Source organism: Artemia sp. Qi Xiang Cuo, chromosome 6 (genome assembly GCF_049724085.1).
Source record: "Artemia sp. Qi Xiang Cuo chromosome 6, ASM4972408v1, whole genome shotgun sequence".
Taxonomy (NCBI): Eukaryota; Metazoa; Arthropoda; class Branchiopoda; order Anostraca; family Artemiidae; genus Artemia; species Artemia sp. Qi Xiang Cuo.
Window position 1 is genome coordinate 13246985 of NC_142799.1, and position 24240 is coordinate 13271224.

The 24240-nt window shown below is 34.5% G+C and overlaps 1 protein-coding gene across 2 annotated transcripts in view; it reads left to right on the top strand.

Moving 5' to 3' along the window:
* Nucleotides 1-24240, top strand: part of pcm (5'-3' exoribonuclease pacman) — a 221926-nt gene that overhangs the window by 176217 nt on the left and 21469 nt on the right. For both annotated transcript variants that reach the window (XM_089090490.1, XM_089090491.1), the window contains 4 exons: nt 6172-6517; nt 10381-10493; nt 13675-13849; nt 16050-16117. In XM_089090490.1, coding sequence (XP_088946616.1) covers nt 6172-6517; nt 10381-10493; nt 13675-13849; nt 16050-16117 — 702 coding nt within the window. The remainder of the gene's footprint in view (nt 1-6171; nt 6518-10380; nt 10494-13674; nt 13850-16049; nt 16118-24240) is intronic.

Below are 24240 nucleotides of genomic sequence, written 5' to 3' on the forward strand. Positions count from 1 at the left end.
AGCTCCTCCCACTTATTTCTGCATTAGCGGGTTAATCTGTTTCCGTCAATCAGTGAGAAATGGTTACAAAGTGCATTATTGGTAATAGCGGGTTTCCACTTGTTTCGCGTCCAAGAGAAATCTGACTTGTCTACCCGTGAAAATATCTAATGCCACTTATGTTTATATCTGCAAAAACGTTCTCTGGAGCACTCTCACCTTGGTCCGGGTTTTTATAATGGGTGAGATAGGGAATGATCATACTGAAACTAATTTGTGTTTAGAATACTGTTCATTCAATAATTTTAATAAAACAAAATTAAATAATTTTAATCAAGCTGATACCGAACACTCGAAACTTTCATTGTGGCTGATTCAAGAAAGAACACCATAGATGTAGATGCCCAAGAGGCAAACGGTTTCTTGAAAGCGTTTTCTAGCCATAAATGTTTAATTTCGAATCCAGCGCCTGGGTTTGACGATTTTTCTAATGGAGCCACAGTTACTTCAACTGATCTCGGCTTTGAGACACTACATGGTGGGACATAAATAGGTTTGAAATCAAAATGATCTGCCAAAGGGTTTTCAGCGTAGATACTGGGAGATAGGGAGATAGGTAGTCAGCGTAGATACTGACTTTGAGATCCCCATTCCCTCATTTCTGTTCCTGTAAGATAACCAGTTTCCTGTCGAGAAAAAACGGAATCAGACTTCTTACCGTCTGTGATATTGTCCTTTGGAAAAGGATTTAAATCCAATGGCACAGGGTTTAAAGGGCTTTCTTGCTTATGTTTTTTAAATGTAGACTTCGATGTCTCAGCTGACTTAGGCTTGGAAACACTCCATGATGGCGCAATCATAGCAATGGGATTAAAATTATCCTCGAAAGAGTTAATAACGTCTAAATGATGACTTGGAGCTCCCAATGTTGACAACAAATGAACATATGACAACCAGAACATATGACAACCAGTTTGTTGTTGGGACAAAAACGGATTAGACTTCTTACCGTCTGTAATATTTTCCTTTGGATAAGACTTCCTATTCAAATGTATTTGGTTCGTAGCCCTAGGGTTAAAGTCATCTGCGAAAGTTTTCCAAGAGCCAGACGGTCTCTTGAAAGGATTTTTTAGCCCTGAATGTTGAATTTTGAATCCGATAGGATTCTTATCAACTACTCCTGGGTTCGAAGGTGTTTCAATTATACCAGAAAAATACAAATTTCAGACCGTCTTGGCTAGAATGGATGTTTCCATTGTTTCAAGCTTCTTTTTTTTAAGTTCATTTTCGTTTTCTCCTCTAAGGAACAGGGAAGGGAGTAGGAAAAACCACCCTCCCTTCACTGAAACTTTTTAATCCACCTCTCTTTTTCTTTACAACTCTCTCTAGCTCTCTTTTCTGTATTCTCTCTTCTGTTCTTTTCTGTTTTGAATAGTGTAGTATCATTTATTTTCACTTTGTGTTGTCGACTCGCACACGTTAGGCTTATGAGTCATAACGTTGACAATAATTGACAATAATCTTTTTACCTTGTTTGTTGTTTGTTTAAAAATAAAAACTGTTCAATTGATTCAGGATCAATACATTTCTTGTTTTCATGCCTATGTAATTAGTATACTGATCAAAATATCTAACTACCGATGCAGATTGGTTTGAAAAAAAAAATAATTTACAAAACACAACAAAGTTTGTTTCTATGCATTTTTGTTACTTTTTTACTAGTCGGAAAAAATGTATTACTTAAAATGTTTCTTACAGAATAACTCGCTTTAGGCAAGTTTTTACGTTTTTTCTAATGTATTTTTTCATCTAAAAAATGCAAAGCAAGTTTCTTGCAAAAACAAAAACAAAATAAAGGCTTAACGAATTTTTTTAGATTTCTGACCTATCTAGATCGTTTTTTTTTTATGCGAAAATATGCCATATTTCCAAGATACCAATTTTCCCCAAAAAATATGGAGCCGTTTTTGAGAACATAAATATATACACAATTATTGCTCACTTATAAAGATAGTAATATGTATATATATTTTCTAGTAATTTCCTGATATTTGTAATAACATTTATTGACTCGTCACCTGGAAATTATCAAAAAGAGAATCGTATCTTTTTTGCTTATTATGAAAGAGGGGGACATTCATAAAATAAGCTTTTGCAAAGAATAAGTTCGTCTTTCTTTAATTTGAATGAAAAGTTCAAATTTTCACTACTGGGTCAATTTTTCTATTTTTAAACTTATTATCACTTTTGCTCATATGAAAAACAAGTTGCATTAAATTATAGAGCCTCTTTTTCTCAATTTAGGGTTATTTCAATCATATTTAAGTTCATACGAACTTGATTCGAACTCGTATTTAAGTTCATACGAACATTATATTTTTTATTATTTAATTTCTTAATTAAGGTAGCTTTTTATTATACGGTCTTTATGTTTTTGTTTCGCAAATAGTTTGGGTTTTCCTCTCTCATATTTTTCGCAAATTAAAAAAATAAAAAAGTTCTGAATCTTCTGGCCCCAACCTGGTCTCAAAGCCTAAATAAGCTTTAAAAAAGACGTTTGGGAAATTTCCTAGTAAGCTATTTGTTTTTATGGGTATGCTGTACCAACCTTTAACTCATTCTAATAAAAAAAAGGCTTAGTGTTTTAACACTATTTGGTTAGTCTAAGATTAGCCGTTTTCTAAGTCTTTTTTTTTTCAAGTACTTAGGACCTTCGTGTCTGCATGAAGGCTCCCTTATTTCGAAAGATATCTCTAATGATCGTCAGTCATGATTGGACTGTTAAACATGTTTAAGGTGTGCGCCCGGAATTCACAGCAGGTTGTCACTAGTTTCTCTAAAAAGTTGGAATGCAATCGTTATTCAAATGCCAATCAATGAAGACATTATGCATCTTATATATGAGGCGTTCAATTACCGAATCAGACCAGACCAATCCGATTTGATTTTTCTTCGGGTCCCTCTAGATATTAAATATTTCAATAATAAAAGATATTAAATATAATTAAGATATAATAATAAAGATAATATAATAAAGATATAATAATAGAGATAATAAAAATAAAATAATAAAGATATTAAATATTTCAATAACATATGCCTGCATAGTAGTTTATGTACGTAAAGTAGTTCACGTAGGCCTACGTAGTGCAAAATCTCTCTAATATGCTATCGCGATTAAATTCGATAAATCTGACAGGAACTTTTAGAGGCATCGGTTTTCTATAGTATAAAGTATATATTATATAATAATAAATACATTAATAAATCTCATCCAGCAATGCAAAATAAATATATTTTTATTTATTTGAATAACTCATAATTTATCCCTTATCGTTAAAAACAATTTGCTTTGAATTTAAAAATCTTTTTTGTTCGTACATTTTGATGGTAACACGGGGCCCGATTGGGCCCATTCGCCCTTTATCTGGCCCCGCGAATTAGTTAAATCCATAAAACCCAAAACAGAGCGAGAATTGACAGCTGATTTTGATTATGCTGTACCGATTACATTTATTTGTCTGTTTTTGTGTTTGAGCACACACAAAACATTACTGACAAGTAGTCTTCTAAACAAAATCGTATATTATTAAGGAGCTTTTTTCTTTTTTATCGCTGATAGTTCTTATATTCAAGGGATGTAATTCTGAATGTTCAAAATTAAGAGTAAATCAACCGATTTGAAAATAAGAGTTAAAACAAAGTAGATTTCGCTGTTTTGGCTCGTGAAAGGGTCAGGGAATATGTCATACGCATTGTTAATGCCCTTTTTCGCTGTTTTTTTCATAGTTCAATTTCAGTGTTTTCAATGTTTATTTAGAGATCAAAAAAGGAGCATTTCCCCATGGTCCCGAAAATGTTGCCATCTATTATAACGTGACTGTGATGTCAGTTGAGTTTGCTATTTATTGTTGAAATTTATTGTTGAAGACGCATCTTGCGTCTTCATGAACCGGAATCGTGCTAGAGCTCTCAAGCAATATGAATAGAGAACTAATATGGTTGAGAGATCCCTTTAATAGACACACACATCCCTTTGCTCCTCCAACCATCGGCTTTTTTTGTACAAAGCTAGGCAATATCGCACCTTATTGAACCAGAATCGTGCGAAGATCTTCAATTTCTGTGATTAAAGGACCTAAACGGCGTATCGATCCCTTCAACTACACCCCTCCCCCTGACTTCACACTTTTTAGTAGAAAGTTAGGCATGCTAAATCTTTCTTGAACCTGAAATATGCAAGGACTTTCAGTTCGTATTATTGGAAGACTAGTGGACCTGCGGTACCTCCAGAACCTCTACCTTCCACCAGCTTTTTAGCATAAAGGTAAGCGTGTTGCACCTTCTTTGAACCTGAATCATATAGGGATCTTTATTACAGAAATGAAGTGAGTCTATGGCCCCTCCAACATCTCCTCGCCATTCCCACCACCTAGTTTTTAGCAGCAAGGTCGGCATGTTTTCTTTCGCAGTGAGGGATTTGAAGTTATGGGAAGATTACCTTCGGCCAATGGGATATCAGAATAATTACTCGCAATTGTTTACTTCTTCTTTGACCTTTGGAAGAATATACTAAGGTCTACTAGAAGCTCTTGGGGCAAGTGTCTTGAGTCAAAGAGAACTTCCAAGCCCTACTATCTTCTACACCAAAATGCTTGGACTCTCTTGACAGGTAGCTATCGCCAGCGAACTTAGTGAAATATCAGGCCGTTGACTTTTACAGTCTCAACAACTAGGCTTCAAAATTTCCTAGTTCGGGAATTTTTTCTCTATTATGGGAAGTTACTTGCCCGTCATGAATCATAAAGCCCGTTGATCCTTCGGGGCAGGGGTAAGATACTATTAATGAGGGCCCATTTTTGTGTGTAGTATGTTTGCTGCTTGGGGACAAGAAGGAAATATTTAGAGAGGAGGCAAGGGAATGACGGTCCTGACTTTTGCTCCATAAATGGAGATATGGATGAAACGGTCGTCGGTATGATGGGTGCGTATAAAGAATGGAGTGAGTTACAAAAGAAAGTTTATGCAGATTGTACGTTTGGGGGAAGATGGCTGGCAAGTATAGCGAGGGGTGAGTGTTTCGTGAGTGTAGAAAGATTTGGACGATTTCTGAGAATAGCATTGGAGCATAGAAAGAGATTTTTGTAATTGATGTAATGCTTTTCCTTATGTAGTATTTATGTTTATTTATTGTTTATGCTAGTTTTGTTTATGTCAATCAGAGTTGAATTTTTTCATTTTGTATTACAATGGCCTTATGGATTTTAGAACATTAAAGTTATAATTATAATATTGTTATTATTGTGCATTCGATCCTAGTAGAAATTTGTTCCCATCTCTATTGCAGTGAGTGACAAGATAATCAAAATCGTGATGTACGTTCATCTTCAAAGGCGAGGGGTTACGTACTTGTGTCAATTGGCCCACCTTCTTTTCGTTTCTGACACTTAAGGGAAAGAAGTTTGTCTTCAGAAAGTAGTTATCTAACGGTTATAAATAATAATGGCATGCAATTAACTAGTTTCTCTATTATTCATGAAGTGTTTCCTTGGCAATATCGGTGGTAGACACAATACAAAACTGTTTGTAACATTAAACAAATAATAAGTTTAAAGTTTTGATTCAAATTAATGTAGTCTTAGCTTGTAAATGCTGCGTCTATAGAAACATTGATTGGTTAGGCTTTATGTTTTAGCTTGCTTGTACAGTATTAGCTTGCAAATTTGGCGTGTTTTAAAAGCTGCGAATGATTGAGTGTTGGGAAATAGAGAATTTTTAGAGAAAGAGAATTTTAAGCAGAAATAGAGCATTTTGACACCATGTTTCAGGAACTTGTTATCATATTTTGGTAATAAGACGAATTCTTCTTGGGACACAGTATTTTAAAAAATAATGAAGGCTTCAGCAGCACTTTGGCTATCAAAGCCAACTGATTGTTGTAGTGGCAACTCATATTGGCAAGTCAATTTAAATCTCCAAGTTTCAAGTGAACTTTATCCCATAGAAACTGTAGTTTTGCTCATTTGACGTTAATAAAAGGAAAAAAGAAATCGTCTAATAAAATTCACTTTTATAATGCAAAATGTACCATGTTTTATTTGCTTTTTTTAACCTCAATCTGTCTTTAGATTTAAATCAAAATGGTTATAACTAAAATCCCTGCCTAAGTCTAGAGGTTTTTTTTTTATTTAGAAAGCAAATCAAAGGTACGATGCAGTGGAACAGAGGACAACAGTATCACTAACAGAAGTGGCTAAAAGCCTCCCAAGTCCAATGAAGTTTGTTAAAAGTCAAGAAATGCCAAGTAAACCAGTGACAACTGAAGAAATGACGAAACTTTTACGCGATACTCTGAAAATTGGTGTCGAAAATCAACCTAATGCAGTTCAAGAGTCAAAATCGATAACTTTTGAAGCCTTAGCTGCTGGAACCATGAATGCTTCACAGTCCACCAACCAAAGTCCGACCAAAATGAAAGCGCCCCGAAGTGACCCTGAGAGCACTTGCTTAAAGCTAATTGACCTGTCTGGTCGTAAAGGTTTGTTTTTATTTCTCTTTCTTTCTTAATTTTGGCTGCTGTGTGGCGTTGGTGTGTGGCCTAGCAGTGGCATTGCCATGATTCCCAGACGACAGATATTCACAATGGAAAAGGACTTTTTAGTGGCTATGTAGTCAAAATTATATATAATGTTATTCTTCCTTTTGGTGTTTACCTGCTTGAGTTACCTTGCTGTTAATACTTCTAAGACAAATTATATGATTTTTAGTAGGATAGGGAAAATTGTATATAGTGCTTCTATAGTATTTGAAAATTTGTCGCTTTCGCAGGTTTTTGAAAATGAATATTTGGGATTTTATGTTAAAAATAATTTTAGTTGGAAGAAACACATAAATATGATTTATTTTAAACTTGCACGAGGTCTTGGAGTGATGCGGCGTTTGAAACACTTGTTACCTTTAACTCTTTCAAGAAATGTACATCATACTGTTTTCATCCTTTTATTGTTTATGGCTGCTGTATTTATGCATCTAATTTTTCTTCAAATTTTAAAAGACTGCAGATTCTTGGGAATAAGGCGCTTCGAGTACTGGGTAAGTTTATTCAGTATGAGCACACGCGTGAATGTTTTCTGAGTTTTAGAGTTGTAAATGTACATCAGATCAGGGACCATCAGGCGGGAGTGTTTACTTACCAATTGCTTAATAAGATATCTCCTGAACATTTTAGAGATTTTTTTTAGTTTAATTCAGATCATCATCAGCATCAGACTAGAGGTCTAGAAGCTTAGTCTCAGAAGTAAGGAGTAAGAGTCGATCTAGTTTTGTAATTAGAAATTATGCAGTTAATTTGTGGAATGGTTTCCCGGAGAGCATTAGAGAGTCAGAAAACCAGTTTCAGTTTAAAATTAGATTAAAAAAGTTTTTTTTGGGTGGAAATTGAGTATATTTGATTGTTAATTTTTTAAATTTTTTATTTTTTGGTGTTGTTTTGTGGGGTTTTTTTTTGGGGGGGGGGGGGGTTGAATAGTATTAAAAGGTAAGAAAAGAGTGGGAAGAGTGAATAAGTTTGGTTTATGGTGAAAGATTGTGTGACGCTGCTCCTGCCATAATAGTGGCTTAATAAAGCGTCACACGTTCTTACCATTTTCTACGTTTGGTTGATAATGTTATTTAAGATATGTGGTAAGTGCCAGTTAACTATGATGTAATTATTAGTTGAAAATAAAACCCATATCATCTCATCGCATCTCATCTTTCCCATTTCGTAGTGTTTGTGGCTCACCCCCCCCCCCAGCTATATCACTGCACAAGGCCGTACGGTAATGAGGGGCTAATAATGGTTCTAAAGTTGTTAGATCAAACAAGGACCCCTTTTAAAAGGGATACACTCGTTAATAGTTAATAATAAAACTAGTTTTCTTTTTCAAACAAAAGTAAAGAGCAACATCAAAACGTAAGTGAAAAGAATTCACCCATGCATGAGGCTGTTATCCCTTCCCCCTCCCCCTTCAGCTCCCCGTCGTTGCACTAACGTTTCACTTGCGCTCTTCGGAAAGCATTTTAGAATGTAACAAACTTAACGAGCCAGTTTTTAACTGCGAGTATTTCATTAACCAAATGCCTTTGAAAACATCTGTACGGAAAACTTTATTCTTCAAATACAACTAAGTGAGCTCTTTCATTCTCAAAGTATCGCAATAAAAAAAAGGTTAATTCTTTATCACTTTACCATTGTCTTAGAGCATTCATTTCGGGGGAGTTGAAGAAAGACTTAAACTTCAATATGAAGAGCGAGAGGTTGAGGGTGACGTTTTTTGTATAAAGTGTATTTGAAATACTAGCTTTGCTTATTACTTTCATTTCTACAAACTTGTTCTTTCGTATCTGATCTTGTTCAATGCCATATTCAGGGTTATCCTTTAGGTAAGTTTGTTGTGTATAATAAAACAGGATTACAGTTAGTATCAGAGGGACTGTCACTCCCCTAAACCTCCTCCCCGCTCTTTACGCTGAAGATGATATTTCTTTCTCTTTTTTTTCTTTTTTTCAATTTCCTGTTTCTGTCAAAGGCTACCGTTCCCGCTACAAAAGGATGAGAGTAATCCTCTCTCTTTATACTATTCTGAAGAATCTTTATTACATAAGCTGCGTTTATTTGGAATAAACTTTTACGACATAGTAGATATATTGCGCAAATGCTTACGTGGAATTAAGTGCCACTATAATTAAAACAGATAAATTACATCACACAAATATACAAAATAAAAAAAAACACACGCTCCTCCCCTCCCCCTAAAAAGTGTTTAATGGAATGTTTGAAAAATGTTAGCCTAAAATCCTGCTTCTGGGGACTTTAGGTACCTCCTCCCGCAAAAATGATCTACTGACTTCCCCTCCCCATCTAATAGCTGGTGCACAGTTCATGGTGCTCTATAACCCTTTGTCTTGGTGTATAAACGATCATCCAATAACCATCTATTTTGCATGGTCAGAGCATCTGTTTAGGGACAAGCGCACATCCCCGTAATGACATAGCCTCTGAAACTAGGAGGCTGTATTTTGATAGTTCTAAAAGTGGTTGTGTATCACAGAATTTTGGGCTGGTCGTATTTTGTTCTGTTTAGAGAAATATTTTGTGGTGCAATCTTTTTTGCTGCATAAAAAATACTAAATTTTTTTATTTGCTTTTGGTTGAGCCGTCTAGTAATATTCTACGGCCACTGGCTGAATACGATCACCCTTGGTGAAAAAAATAATAATAAGAAAAAAATACGCATCGTGATCGTCATTCTAAGGAAGAATACCGAATATTGTGTTGATAGAGATTAGAAGCATCTGCTTTTGGGCTTTCAGCCATATTGAACTTAATGGTGTGATTTCCATCGAGATTGTACCTTTTTTTTGGGGGGGGGGGGGGTGTTCTCCTCCTTCTAAAATTATGCAAATATTATTAGGCTAATAATTACTGATAGGTAACTAAATGAATTTTGTGTATTTAAAATCGACATTAAAAGCAGATTCTTTTAATGTTTCTGATTTCTTTACTTTTTACTTTTGACAGTTTTTGCTTTTTTACTTCCTTCCTTGAACGTTTCTTAATACACAGCTTTATTCGATTAAAATTTGTGGACTCGTGTCTAAACGTGTCATAGATTTATGCGTCCTTAAAACTGTAGTTATCATCATCACTGTCTATTAAAAGGATTTTATCCCTATTTGAACTTTATTTATTGCTTAAGATCCGGTAAAATTTATGACATACGAGGTCCCCTCTCCCCGCTAAATGAAAAGTAGTTTAGGGCGTCCCTCTCCCCTCTCAAAAAAAGTATTCCATTTAATAAGATAATTGTTCAAAGAGTTTAAAAATTTTTGGATAATATCACCTTCTAGGTAATTAATCATGGTTTATTCGTATAGTTAAAAATAAGAGACAGTTAAAAATGACTAGTTTTTTTTAATATCATTACAATAGCTTCTTTTTATTTTTCCAGTGAAATGGTTCAGTAAGTTTTCTGGACAGCATTTTTTTTTCAAGGAAAGTTAAAGAAAAAGAACACGAATCGCAATGGCAAAAAAAATCCCAGGTTAATAGAAAAAAAAATGCAAACCAGAAAAGCAAAAGCAGTTGGGCGTAAGAAAGAAACAAAAGCCCAACTAATAAGGGTTTTATGTGAAACGCAAAAGTGGCTTTTGTTGAGCCTAAAGCGCCCTGGTGTCACTCTGGGCAAAAAAGTATCCAAACATCACTAAAAGCATCCCTTTGGCAACCCTGCTAAATCACAAAAATTGTTGATAGTTCATTGACAACTTATAATAAGAACGTCACTAAGATAGTGCCCGTGATGTACCTCGCCTGTAACGTACATTACCAAACTTGATTTTTTTTTTTCTCTTTTTCAGGACTCGGACTCCCAGTCTATTATTATTCTCGCAATAAAAGTGGTCAAGTCCAAGCATCTCTTACAATTGGTGGAAAGCGATTCTTTGGAGTATTTGCTGAAAACGAAGCTCTTGTAAGTTTTATCATTATTTACTTGTGGTTATAGTTTCTTGTATACATTAAATGTTGATAGTGGGGTAACTTATTTTTTCGCGAGAGAAAGAGAGTAGCCTATTTGTGACTTTGATTTTGAGGTAAAATTAAATTGTACTACAAAAACTGCCGTCTCAAGATAAGTTTGCCTTCAAGTAATATAGAGAAATCTGAGAAATACGTCGTGCCTAGAATTGCTGGTCGCACTAAAATTGCATGCATTTACTTCACCTAGAATTGCCGGTCTTTTTCTCTTTTTATATTGTAACTTCATTTTCATATTTAGTAAATAGCGTTTTGTCTTCTCCGAAGGCCGTATCCAGGGGTGGGTTAGGGGGTTTGAACCCCCTCCCCTTGAAATGTTTGTCAGACTCGGAAAAACGTAACAAAAATGCATTTAAGCAAATTTTTGATGTATTTTTTGAAGTTTTTTGTGTAAGTCCCCCTGAAAAAATAACCCCCTGGAATAAAAATCCTGGATACGACCCTGCCTTCTCTTCTCTTAAAAAAGGGCTATTGATAGAGGCTAGTTTAGTTAGTCCAGAGATCACCGCTAATGCGAACAAAAGAAAAGAAACTGTACCCAACTGTAAAGCTAGTTAACCCGATAAGCTAAAATATTTTGTATCTTATTATCTAATCTGAAGGAACTTAACCATTAGTTAACCTGACTTAACCTTTTTACTTAAGCTGATGAACTTAGGACAGTTTCCGAAAGAGCTCAGCTCAGTAAACTATTATTCATTAGTTTTGACAATACTCCATAATCAATCGGAATTCTGCCCTCTTCACAGCAAGTTTCTAGGTTTTACTGTCATAAAGGCTATTGATCATATTTACGTCATATCGGTCATATTGGACACGCCATTTATAGGATATGGACCATAAAATCACTTAGATGGGTGTATCAGTTCTCTTTTAAAATTACACTACCCAATGAGGGAGGGACCGCCTCTCTCCCTCGGCCCTTCCCTCTTCTAGCTAAATTTTCTACCATTCCAGGCCTTTTTTTATCTAACTAAATATATTTTTCTGTTTCATGTTTGAATGATTGTTTTTTCTGGTGAATAGAAAACTTAATAATATTACAAAAAGGAGTTAATTTCCTCATAACTTTTATATATTCACAGTTGGAACTCTGTCCCTTCCTCCACAGCAAATTTTTGCTCTGGATTCTATTGCTTACATAATTATTCGTGTGTATATATTATTGATTCTAGAAATCCAAAGGTTAACCCGTTGTCTCTATGTACTGTTTGTCTTTGTTCTTCCATTGTTTGTATAAGGATTTCAGTTAGTAAAATCATGTAATAGATAAAGTTTTCAGAAAAAGAATTATAGTGTTTCTAGAACTGCTTATTGATAAGGATTTTTTTTTTTTTTTTTTTTTTTTTAATAATGATTGCTTTTGATATTTCTTTGAAGCTATTAATGACTCATCTCAGGTGATCAGTGTTACAAGATAGTCAATGTAAAAATCCCAAAATTTGAAAAGAAATAGGGCAGAATACAGCAAAATTGAAACGATAATATCAGCGATTTCGGCTCTATCAGAGCTTGTGATAACCTTTCTGAAAAACAAAAATGTTTACCTTTCAAAAGAAGATGGAGTGCAAAATGGAAAAAAAAATCTCGAAATGGAAAAATCAATCATTCAGAAACTAAGTTCTATACTCTGAAACCCAAATACAATACACTGAAACCCATCCTGTTCCTGAAACAGGGCGTCTGTTTGTTGAATACATATAAAACTTCCAAAGAGGTTATAACACTTATCTATTCTCTGAAAGAATAATGTTGACAAAATAGGAAAGGCATACCTGTATTCTCAAATTTAAAACATTCAGACAGCAACAGCGTTGTCACATTAATACATTGGTTTTTATCTTCTGCGTGATATTTGCGACAAAAAAGTAAGTTAAATAAAAATAGTTTAATTACCTTAAGTGGATAAAAAAGGTTGGATGACCATTTAAACTTCTGGAATATACTCGTCAGTATCGCTAAATCACATACTTTCTGATCAAAAAGTGTCAGAAAAATACGCTTTTGTTTACAAGCATCTTTTGGAAAATAAAAGTGTCGTCGTAGCAGCCATGCTGGTCTTTAATGTACGCTTCTTCTTACCTCAATTCAATATTTGTTAATTTAAGAAACATTTTTTTAATTATTTGACCGTTCCTACTAGGTTTAAACTTGGTGTGGAAACTTGTTTCATCCAGAATGTGAACCAATGTCTAAAATCTTAGTCACTTAGTTTTATTTAATTCTTAATTTCCAATTTAGACATTTAAAAAAAATAAACTCTATTTCTCTATGGCTAAACCGTGCTGCAACGATTGAAAATCCTGTGAAATTGCTAGTTCTAAATTTTCCCGCTGGCTGAGAAACCTCGAAACGAAATTGTAATGCCACTAATTGGTGGCATTTGGTGGCCAATTGGTGGCAAAACAAGAAATGCAAATAAAACAAACGTCATATACTAGAAACAATAAATATAACAGGTCAAAAGAGAAAAGAAAAATAGACATATAACTAAAACGAGACAGACTAACATGGAGTAGGAGGCAACAGGATGGAAACTGGGTCGATCTGGAAACATAACAACAAAAAGCAATAACGAACAATCAAGTATATTAATCAATAAGTGGCAATATAAATGTGGTATATATTCCTCAGCTTTTCGAATTGCCCTTTTTCAGGACGTAAAAATTTCTTGGCTTGCGAAAATCCCATCTTGGGGGCTGTTTGAGCTTAAGTGTTTGGGGGGGGGAGGTGCATCAGATTGTGCAAATGCTTAAATTATGTGCTTTAATTCTTTCCTGTTTGTTCTGACTCGATCTTTCTTTAAGTCAAGGTCAGGGTCGTACTATATTTCGATTTTAATTATAGCATCTTAATTTATATAGTGTATTTAGATCTTAATCCATAAATATGATTAATTCTATGTACAAGCAAGCCTTAGATTGTTGATAAGTACTATTATTGTTTTTTAAATTTGGTATACTAATACTCCTTTAATTTTGAAGCTCAAATTCTTTTTTTTTTTTTTTTTTTAATTAATGTTTTTTAAGAAATATCTTTGTAGTTATCTATTTATCATTCATGGATGTCTGTTTCTGTATAATGGTGTTTTTTCTTCATACAAAATTATTTTAAAGGCTGCCGGAAGTGCTGCGGAGGTTGCACTCGAAAAAGTCTTCCATGTATCTCACACTCATTTAAACATGCCTCATATGCAAATCCCTAATGTTCCCAGACATGGCTGGGGAGCCATGCCATACAGACAACCCGTTCATTTATACCCTCCTTATGGACCGTTCCGTCCTTCCCATGGTAAGTACTTGTCGATGAATTTCATTTGATAATTTTAATTCAAAGAGTGTAACTGTCCTACTGCTCGATAACTTATTCGGATAAAAACACTATTAAAGATGAATACTTCATAGTTCGGTTAAAAATTTTAGGCCTTGTTTAATAAAATTGTAGGCCGTTAATAATAGTGGAAAGAATAAGTGAGAGAGGATGATTTTATTCGTAGGACAATTTCGCTCTCAGGAAAATTACTGACGTCGATTAGCATAAGACAGAATTTTCTTTTGCTAAGCCTCAAAGGTAGGGCGGAGTCAATGTAAAAAGCATCTGAAAAGCAGAGAAAACTTACGTTAAATGTTATAAGATCCCCAAAATTTTGGGTTTCTGACGGATTAGGATCGGTCTCGGGTCGCAAGAGCTCAGCGGAATTCACCTTCTATAGGTGATGATTATCAGCCCAGAACGGCTATATGTCCTTGACGTTTGTGGCACAATAATGATATAGATTATAATGGTTGGTGACGTGAAATATCATGGAGAAGTATCAGATTATTTACGTTTCGTAGCCTTGGAAAATGCAGGATATATGAAAGCAACTTGGGTCTTTCTGTTGTCGATAGGCTCCTGCTTTACCTTATTGTTTACGTTACAGCGCTTGTCCACGCCCACCCTCTACCTATATTTTTAGGTATGCATTTTGAAAAATACCTTTTTTGTGGGGTAATTAGATTGAAAATGGTATTGTTTGGTATTTTCATTGGGAAAATTGCCCCCTCCTACATTTTTGTGAATTGACACCTCCAAGTATTTGCGTTCTGTTCTTCTTCGGCAATTCAGTTTTGTCATCATTCCTTTTTTTTTCTTTTCCATTTTATGACTTACGAAACTTTTTTGCGAATTCATAGTATTTCAAACGGGTTCAGTGTCCTTTATAAATGGCAAAAATGGAAAAAAGTGAGTTTTCAGATCTCTAGTGGAGTGGCTGTGGGGCTCTTTTGACTAATTTTTTAGATGGGTATGTACCCAATCCCCCTTCTACTCTCTGCTATAAAATGTCAGGTTTGTCTTTGTCATTTTTTGCCATTTTGCTTTAGCCACCACTAATTGTCGTATTTGAATTGTGGGAGTTGATTTTCGATGCTTGGCTATAAATGGAATAAAAAAAAATGGAGAATCTATTAAAAATGGCTAATCTATTATTCCAAAAATAGAATAATAGATTAGCTGTTTGTGTTTTAATTGTAATAACGTAAAATACCAATTATTATTTTTTAGAGTATCAACTTTTCAGCGAATAGTAATATAAAAAACAGATTTGCTCTGTTTTCTCACTAAAAAAAAAAAAAAAACTGGGTAAAAGGAAAAGTGAAATAATAGTAAAGTAAAGGTAAATAAGTTAACTTGGAAAAAGTCCTGAATGATTAACTAGACGCAATTAGATGCTTCGCGTTTGTATTTTTATTGAAGTTATCAAAATAAATCATTTTTTATTCACCCCCCTCCCCCTAAAAAAAAATATCTTGTATGTTCCCGATTTATTTTATAGTTCTGTGACACTCACGATAATGTCAGTATGCCCCTCCACTTATTTTACAAGACTTATTTCGGCCATATTACATATTACGTAAAAAAGATAAGTTGCTTTTCTGTTGAAAGTAAAGAATGACATTAAATCTGACAACAAACAGAAATCAGTATTTTTCATCTGAAACTTGTAAACAGTTTTCCTTTCAATATTTTACATTGACGAACATGCAATTCTCAGCTGTAGTTTCATCTTTTCAAAAGTGAAGCATCTTTTGCTTGGCAAAACTCGCAGACATTATTACCTACCAAGCCCAAGAATATCAAAGCGAAAACAGTAGTAAATTTCAAACAACCCAAAAATACACAAGTGGATGTCAATGAAATGCTTACAATAAGAATGGATGTTTTCAAAGCTTTTAAATGCAACTTATTCTGTCAAAAGGAAAAATAAATCTACTTAGATGAGTTATTTCAACATCAGACTGAGTCAAAACAGCCTTAGGATTGAAATACGTTGATTATATTCCTGTAAAAGCTAAAAAAGGCACCACCCCCACCCGCAAACAAGGAACACAAATTTATCAGTCCTTTATGAGACCCTTTTTACATTCATTTAATTACCTTCTTTTACCTTCTTCTCTTTGTATTGTCTGTTTGTGTCTTCTTTTAGTTATTTTCTCTTTTTGTTTTGCAGTCAGTCATCCACCGCCTCCAATTTTTATGGGGGCACCAAAACATCCGCAGAACCTGGTTCCATCACAGGTAAAGTTTCCTTATTTTTTTTTTTAATATTGTTTTGAACTAACGTTTTTTTTTTTTTTACTAACGTTAAATTATAATTTTTACACAATACCGCTAACGTTTTCGGATATCTGAAGTCTGCCAATTAAATATTATTTTCCTGTAAGGGCACAGATTTCGATTTTAACGCCATTCATGTTCTTCTTTTGGGATCGTTGAATCATATATCAAGTGAAAGGCATTATATTTTGTAAGTTTCAAACTGAGTTTGACTAAAATATATAGGTCAAAGAAAGGAGGCGGAATGATACGGACACCGAGCCACGTCCCTTTTGGACGAGTGCTTTCAATATAAAGCTCTAGTAATGTTCCTTTTGCAAATGAAAATAATTATATCTGGAGTTTGTAATTTGAGTCAGGGCATACCTTACGGGAATCGTCAATAAAGTGATTTTTCTTGTTGTTCAAGATCGGAGGTTTAAATTTTCCAAATAACATACCTTACGGGAATAACCTTACGGGGATAACCTTACGGGAATAACCTTACGGGGATAAACTTACGGGAATAGTCAATAAAGTGATTTTTTTAGTTTTTCAAGATCGGATCTTTAAATTTTCCAAATAACATACCTAACGGGAATAACCTTTCGGTGATAACCTTACGGGAATCGTCAATAAAGTGATTTTTCTTGTTGTTCAAGATCGGAGGTTTAAATTTTCCAAATAACATACCTTACTGGAATAACCTTACGGGGATAACCTTACGGGAATAACCTTATGGGAATAACCTTACGGGAATCGTCAATAAAGTGATTTTTCTTGTTGTTCAAGATCGGGGGTTTAAATTTTCCAAATAACATACCTTACGGGAATAACCTTACGGGTATAACCTTACGGGAATAAACTTACGGGAATCGTCAATAAAGTGATTTTTCTTGTTGTTTAAGATCGGAGGTTTAAATTTTCCAAATAACCTACCTTACGGGAATAACCTTACGGGAATCGTCAATAAAGTGAATTATCTTGTTTTTCAAGTTATGAGGTTTAAATTTTACAAATAACATACCTTACGTGAATAACCATACGGGGATAACCTTACGGGAATCGTCAATAAAGTGATTTTTCTTGTTGTTCAAGATCGGAGGCTTAAATTTTCAAAATAACATTACTATCTTGAATAATCGTATGGTTATAACCTTACGGGAATCGTCAATGAAGTGAGTTTTTTTGGTGTTAAAGATCGGGGGTTTAAATTTTCCAAATAACAAACCTTAATGGAACAACATTTCGGTAATCGAATATAGTGAATAGACAATACCGTGCGATAACTGGATTTTATAGTTCTGAGGCTTAAAAAAGACAAATTAAATACATAAAGGTAATAAACTTACTGGGATAAACTTACGGGAATCTTCAATAAAGTGATTTTTGTTGTTGTTCAAGATCGGAGTTTTAAATTTTCCAAATAACATACCTTACGGGTATAACCTTACGGGAATCGTCAATAAAGTGATTTTTCTTGTTGTTCAAGATCGGAGGTTTAAATTTTCCTAATAACATACCTTACTGGAATAACCTTACGGGGATAAACTTACGGGAATCGTCAATAAAGTGATTTTTCTTGTTGTTCAAGATCGGAGGTTTAAATTTTCCAAATAACATACCTAACGGGAATAACCTTACGGGAATCGTCAATAAAGTGATTTTTCTTGTTGTTCAAGATCGGAGGTTTAAATTTTCCAAATAACATACCTTACTGGAATAACCTTATGGGGATAACCTTACGGGAATCGTCAATAAAGTGATTTTTCTTGTTGTTCAAGATCGGGGGTTTAAATTTTCCAAATAACATACCTTACGGGACTAACCTTACGGGGATAACCTTACGGGAATCGTCAATAAAGTGATTTTTCTTGTTGTTCAAGATAGGAGGTTTAAATTTTCCAAATAACATACCTTACGGGAATAACCTTACGGGGATAACCTTACGGGAATCGTCAATAAAGTGATTTTTCTTGTTGTTAAAGATCGGTGGTTTAAATATTCCAAATAACATTCCTTACGTGAATAACCTTACGGGGATAACCTTACGGGAATCGTCAATAAAGTGATTTTTCTTGTTGTTCAAGATCGGAGGTTTAAATTTTCCAAATAACATACCTTACGGGAATAACCTTACGGGGATAACCCTACGGGAATCGTCAATAAAGTGATTTTTCTTGTTGTTCAAGATCGGATGTTTAAATTTTCCAAATAACTTACCTTACGGGTATAACCTTACGGGACTCGTCAATAAAGTGATTTTTATTGTTGTTCAAGATCGGAGGTTTAACTTTTCCAAATAACATACCTTACGGGAATAACCTTACGGGTATAACCTTACGGGAATCGTCAATAAAGTGATTTTTCTTGTTGTTCAAGATCGGAGGTTTATATTTTCCAAATAACATACCTTACGGGAATAACCTTACGGGAATCGTCAATAAAGTGATTTTTCTTGTTGTTCAAGATCGGAGGTTTAAATTTTCCGAATAAAATACCTTACGTGAATAACCTTACGGGGATAACCTTACGGGAATCGTCAATAAAGTGATTTTTCTTGTTGTTCAAGATCGTAGGTTTAAATTTTTCCAAATAAAATACCTTACGGGAATAACCTTACGGGGATAACCTTACGGGAATCGTCAATAAAGTGATTTTTCTTGTTGTTCAAGATCGGAGGTTTAAATTTTCCGAATAACATACCTTACGGGAATAACCTTACGGGGATAACCTTACGGGAATCGTCAATACAGTGATTTTTCTTGTTGTTCAAGATCGGAGGTTTAAATTTTCCAAATAACATACCTTACGGGCATAACCTTACGGGAATCGTCAATAAAGTGAATTTTCTTGTTGTTCAAGATCGGATGTTTAAATTTTCAAAATAAAATACCTTACGTGAATTACCTTTCGGGGATAACCTTACGGGAATCGTCAATATAGTGATTTTTCTTGTTGTTCAAGATCGGAGGTTTAAATATTCCAAATAACATACCTTACTGGAATAACCTTACGGGGATAACCTTACGGGAATCGTCAATAAAGTGATTTATCATGTTGTTCAAGATAGGAGGTTTAAATTTTCAAAATAACATACCTTACGGGAATAACCTTACGGGAATAACCTTACGGGAATCGTCAATAAAGTGAATTTTCTCGTTGTTCAAGATCGGAGGTTTAAATTTTCCAAATAATATACCTTACGGGAATAACCTTACGGGGATAACCTTACGGGAATCGTCACTAAAGTGATTTTTCTTGTTGTTCAAGATCGGAGGTTTAAATTTTCCAAATAACATACCTTACGGGAATAACCTTACGGGGATAACCTTACGGGAATCGTCAATAAAGTGATTTTTCTTGTTGTTCAAGATCGGAGGTTTAAATTTTCCAAATAACATACCTTACGGGAATAACCTTACGGGTGTAACCTTACGGGAATCGTCAATAAAGTGATTTTTACTTTTTCTTGTTGTTCAAGATCGGAGGTTTAAATTTTCCAAATAACATACCTTACGGGAATAACCTTACGGGGATAACCTTACGGGAATAACCTTACGGGTATAACCTTACGGGAATCGTCAATAAAGTGATTTTTATTTTTGTTCAAGATCGGAGGTTTAACTTTTCCAAATAACATTCCTTACGGGAATAACCTTACGGGGATAACCTTACGGGAGTCGTCAATAAAGTGATTTTTCTTGTTGTTCAAGATCGGAGGTTTAAATTTTCCAAATAACATACCTTACGGGAATAACCTTACGGGGATAACCTTACGGGAATAACCTTATGGTGATAACCTTACGGGAATCATCAATAAAGTGATTTTTCTTGTTGTTCAAGATCGGAGGTTTAAATTTTCCAAATAACATACCTTACGGGAATAACCTTACGGGGATAACCTTACGGGACTAACCTTACGGGGATAAACTTACTGGAATCGTCAATAAAGTGATTTTTCTTGTTGTTCAAGATCGGAGGTTTAAATTTTCCAAATAACATACCTTACGGGAATAACCTTACGGGAATCGTCAATAAAGTGATTTATCTTGTTGTTAAAGATAGGATGTTTAAATTTTCCAAATAAAATACCTTACGTGAATAACCTTACGGGTATAACCTTACGGGAATCGTCAATAAAGTGATTTTTCTTGTTGTTCAAGATCGGAGGCTTAAATTTTCCAAATAACATACCTTACGGGGATAACCTTACGGGAATCGTCAATACAGTGATTTTTCGTGTTGTTCAAGATCGGATGTTTAAATTTTCCAAATAAAATACCTTACGGGTATAACCTTACGGGAATCGTCAATAAAGTGATTTTTCTTGTTGTTCAAGATCGGAGGTTTAAATTTTCCAAATAACATACCTTACGGGAATAACCTTACGGAGATAACCTTACGGGAATCGTCAATAAAGTGATTTTTATTGTTGTTCAAGATCGGAGGTTTAAATTTTCCAAATAACATACCTTACGGGAATAACCTTACGGGAATCGTCAATAAAGTGATTTTTCTTGTTGTTAAAGATCTGAGGTTTAAATTTTCCGAATAACATACCTTACTGGAATAACCTTACGGGGATAACCTTACGGGAATCGTTAATAAAGTGATTTTTCTTGTTGTTCAAGATCGGAGGTTTAAATTTTCCAAATAACATACCTAACGGGACTAACCTTACGGGGATAACCTTACGGGAATCGTCAATAAAGTGATTTTTCTTGTTGTTCAAGATCTGAGGTTTAAATTTTCCAAATAACATACCTTACTGGAATAACCTTATGGGGATAACCTTACGGGAATCGTCAATAAAGTGATTTTTCTTGTTGTTCAAGATCGGGGGTTTAAATTTTCCAAATTACTTACCTTACGGGGATAACCTTACGGGAATCGTCAATAAAGTGATTTTTCTTGTTCAAGATCGGAGGTTTAAATTTTCCAAATAACATACCTTACGGGAATAATCTTACGGGGATAACCTTACGGGAATCGTCAATAAAGTGATTTTTATTGTTTTTCAAGATCGGAGGTTTAAATTTTCCAAATAACATACCTTACGGGAATAACGTTACGGGGATAACCTTACGGGAATCGTCAATACAGTGATTTTTTTTGTTGTTCACGATCGGGTTTTTAAATTTTCCAAATAAAATACATAACCTGAATAACCTTACGGGGATAACCTTACGGGACTCGGCAATAAATTGATTTTTGTTTTTTTTATAGTTAGCAGGTTAAAATATAACCATTAACAAACCTTAAGTTACTAACCATAAGGGGATATACATACGGGACTCGTCAATAAAGTGATTTTTTTTGTTGTTCAAGATCGGAGGTTTAACTTTTCCAAATAACATACCTTACGGGAATAACCTTACGGGTATAACCTTACGTGAATCGTCAATAAAGTGATTTTTCTTGTTGTTCAAGATCGGAGGTTTAAATTTTCCAAATAACATACCTTACGGGAATAACCTTACGGGAATCGTCAATAAAGTGATTTTTATTGTTGTTCAAGATCGGAGGTTTAACTTTTCAAAATAACATACCTTACGGGAATAACCTTACGGGGATAACCGTACGTGACTCGTCAATACAGTGATTTTTCTTGTTGTTCAAGATCGGAGGTTTAAATTTTCCAAATAACATACCTTACGGGAATAACCTTACGGGAATCGTCAATAAAGTGATTTTTCTTGTTGTTCAAGATCGGAGGTTTAAATTTTCCAAATAACATACCTTACGGGACTAATCTTACGGGGATAACCTTACGGGAATCGTCAATAAAGTGATTTTTATTGTTGTACAAGATCGGAGGTTTAAATTTTCCAAATAACATACCTTACGGGAATAACGTTACGGGGATAACCTTACGGGAATCGTCAATAAAGTGATTTTTCTTGTTGTTCAAGATAGGAGGTTTAAATTTTCCAAATAACATACCTTACGGGAATAAACTTACGGGTATAACCTTACGGGAATCGTCAATAAAGTGATTTTTCTTGTTGTTCAAGATCGGAGATTTAAATATTCCAAATAACATACCTTACGGGAATAACCTTACGGGGATAACCTTACGGGACTCGTCAATACAGTTATTTTTTTTGTTGTTCAAGATCGGAGGTTTAAATTTTCCAAATAACATACCTTACGGTACTAACCTTACGGGGATACCCTTACGTGACTCGTCAATACAGTGATTTTTATTGTTGTTCAAGATCGGAGGTTTAAATTTTCCAAATAACATACCTTACGGGAATAACCTTACGGGAATCGTCAATAAAGTGATTTTTCTTGTTGTTCAAGATCGGAGGTTTAAATTTTCCAAATAAAATACCTTACGGGAATAACCTTACGGGGATAACCTTACGGGAATCGTCAATACAGTGATTTTTCTTGTTGTTCAAGATCGGAGGTTTAAATTTTACAAATAACATACCTTACGGGAATAACCTTACGGGAATCGTCAATAAAGTGATTTTTCTTGTTGTTCAAGATCGGAGGTTTAAATTTTCCAAATAACATACCTTATTGGAATAATCTTACGGGAATCGTAAATAAAGTGATTTTTCTTGTTGTTCAAGATCGGAGGTTTAAATTTTTCCAAATAACATACCTTACGGGAATAACCTTACGGGGATAACCTTACGGGAATCGTCAATAAAGTGATTTTTCTTGTTGTTCAAGATCGGAGGTTTAAATTTTCCAAATAACATACCTTACGGGAATAACCTTACGGGGATAAACTTACGGGAATAGTCAATAAAGTGATTTTTCTTGTTGTTCAAGATCGGAGGTTTAAATTTTCCAAATAACATACCTTATGGGAATAATCTTACGGGGATAACCTTACGGGAATCGTCAATAAAGTGATTTTTCTTGTTGTTCAAGATCGGAAGATTAAATTTTCCAAATAACATACCTTACGGGAATAACCTTACGGGAATCGGCAATAAAGTGATTTTTCTCGTTGTTCAAGATCTGAGGTTTAAATATTCCCTATAACATACCTTACTGGAATAACCTTACGGGGATAACCTTACGGGAATCGTCAATAAAGTGATTTGTTTTGTTGTTCAAGATCGGAGGTTTAAATTTTCCAAATAACATACCTTACGGGAATAATCTTTCGGTGATAACCTTACGGGAATCGTCAATAAAGTGATTTTTCTTGTTGTTCAAGATCGGAGGTTTAAATTGTCCTAATAACATACCTTACTGGAATAACCTTACGGGGATAACCTTACGGGAATCGTCAATAAAGTGATTTTTCTTGTTGTTCAAGATCGGAGGTTTAAATTTTCCAAATAACATACCTAACGGGAATAACCTTACGGGGATAACCTTACTGGAATAACTTTATGGGGATAACCTTACGGGAATCGTCAATAAAGTGATTTTTCTTGTTGTTCAAGATCGGAGGTTTAAATTTTCCAAATAACATACCTTACGGGAATAACCTTACGGGGATAACCTTACGGGAATAACCTTACGGGAATCGTCAATAAAGTGATTTTTCTTGTTGTTCAAGATCGGAGGTTTAAATTTTCCAAATAACATACCTTACGGGAATAACCTTACGGGAATCGTCAATAAAGTAATTTTTCTTGTTTTTCAAGATAGGAGGTTTAAATTTTCCAAATAACATACCTTACGGGAATAACCTTACGGGGATAACCTTACGGGAATCGTCAATAAAGTGATTTTTCTTGTTGTTCAAGATCGGAGGATTAAATTTTCCAAATAACATACCTTACGGGAATAACCTTACGGGGATAACCTTACGGGAATCGTCAATAAAGGGATTTTTCTTGTTGTTCAAGATAGGAGGTTTAAATTTTCCAAATATCATACCTTTCGGGAATAACCTTACGGTGAGAACCTTACGGGAATCGTCATTACTGTGGATTCTTTCGTTGTTCAATATAGGGTATTTATATTTTCCGACTAAAAGACCTAAGTGGAACAACCTTAGGGTAATACCCGTACCTGAATCGTCAAACAAGTGTTTTTACGAGATGTTCAATATCTGATGTTTAAATTTTACACCTTACAAACCTTACGGGTATAACCTTACGGGAATCGTCAATAAAGTGATTTTT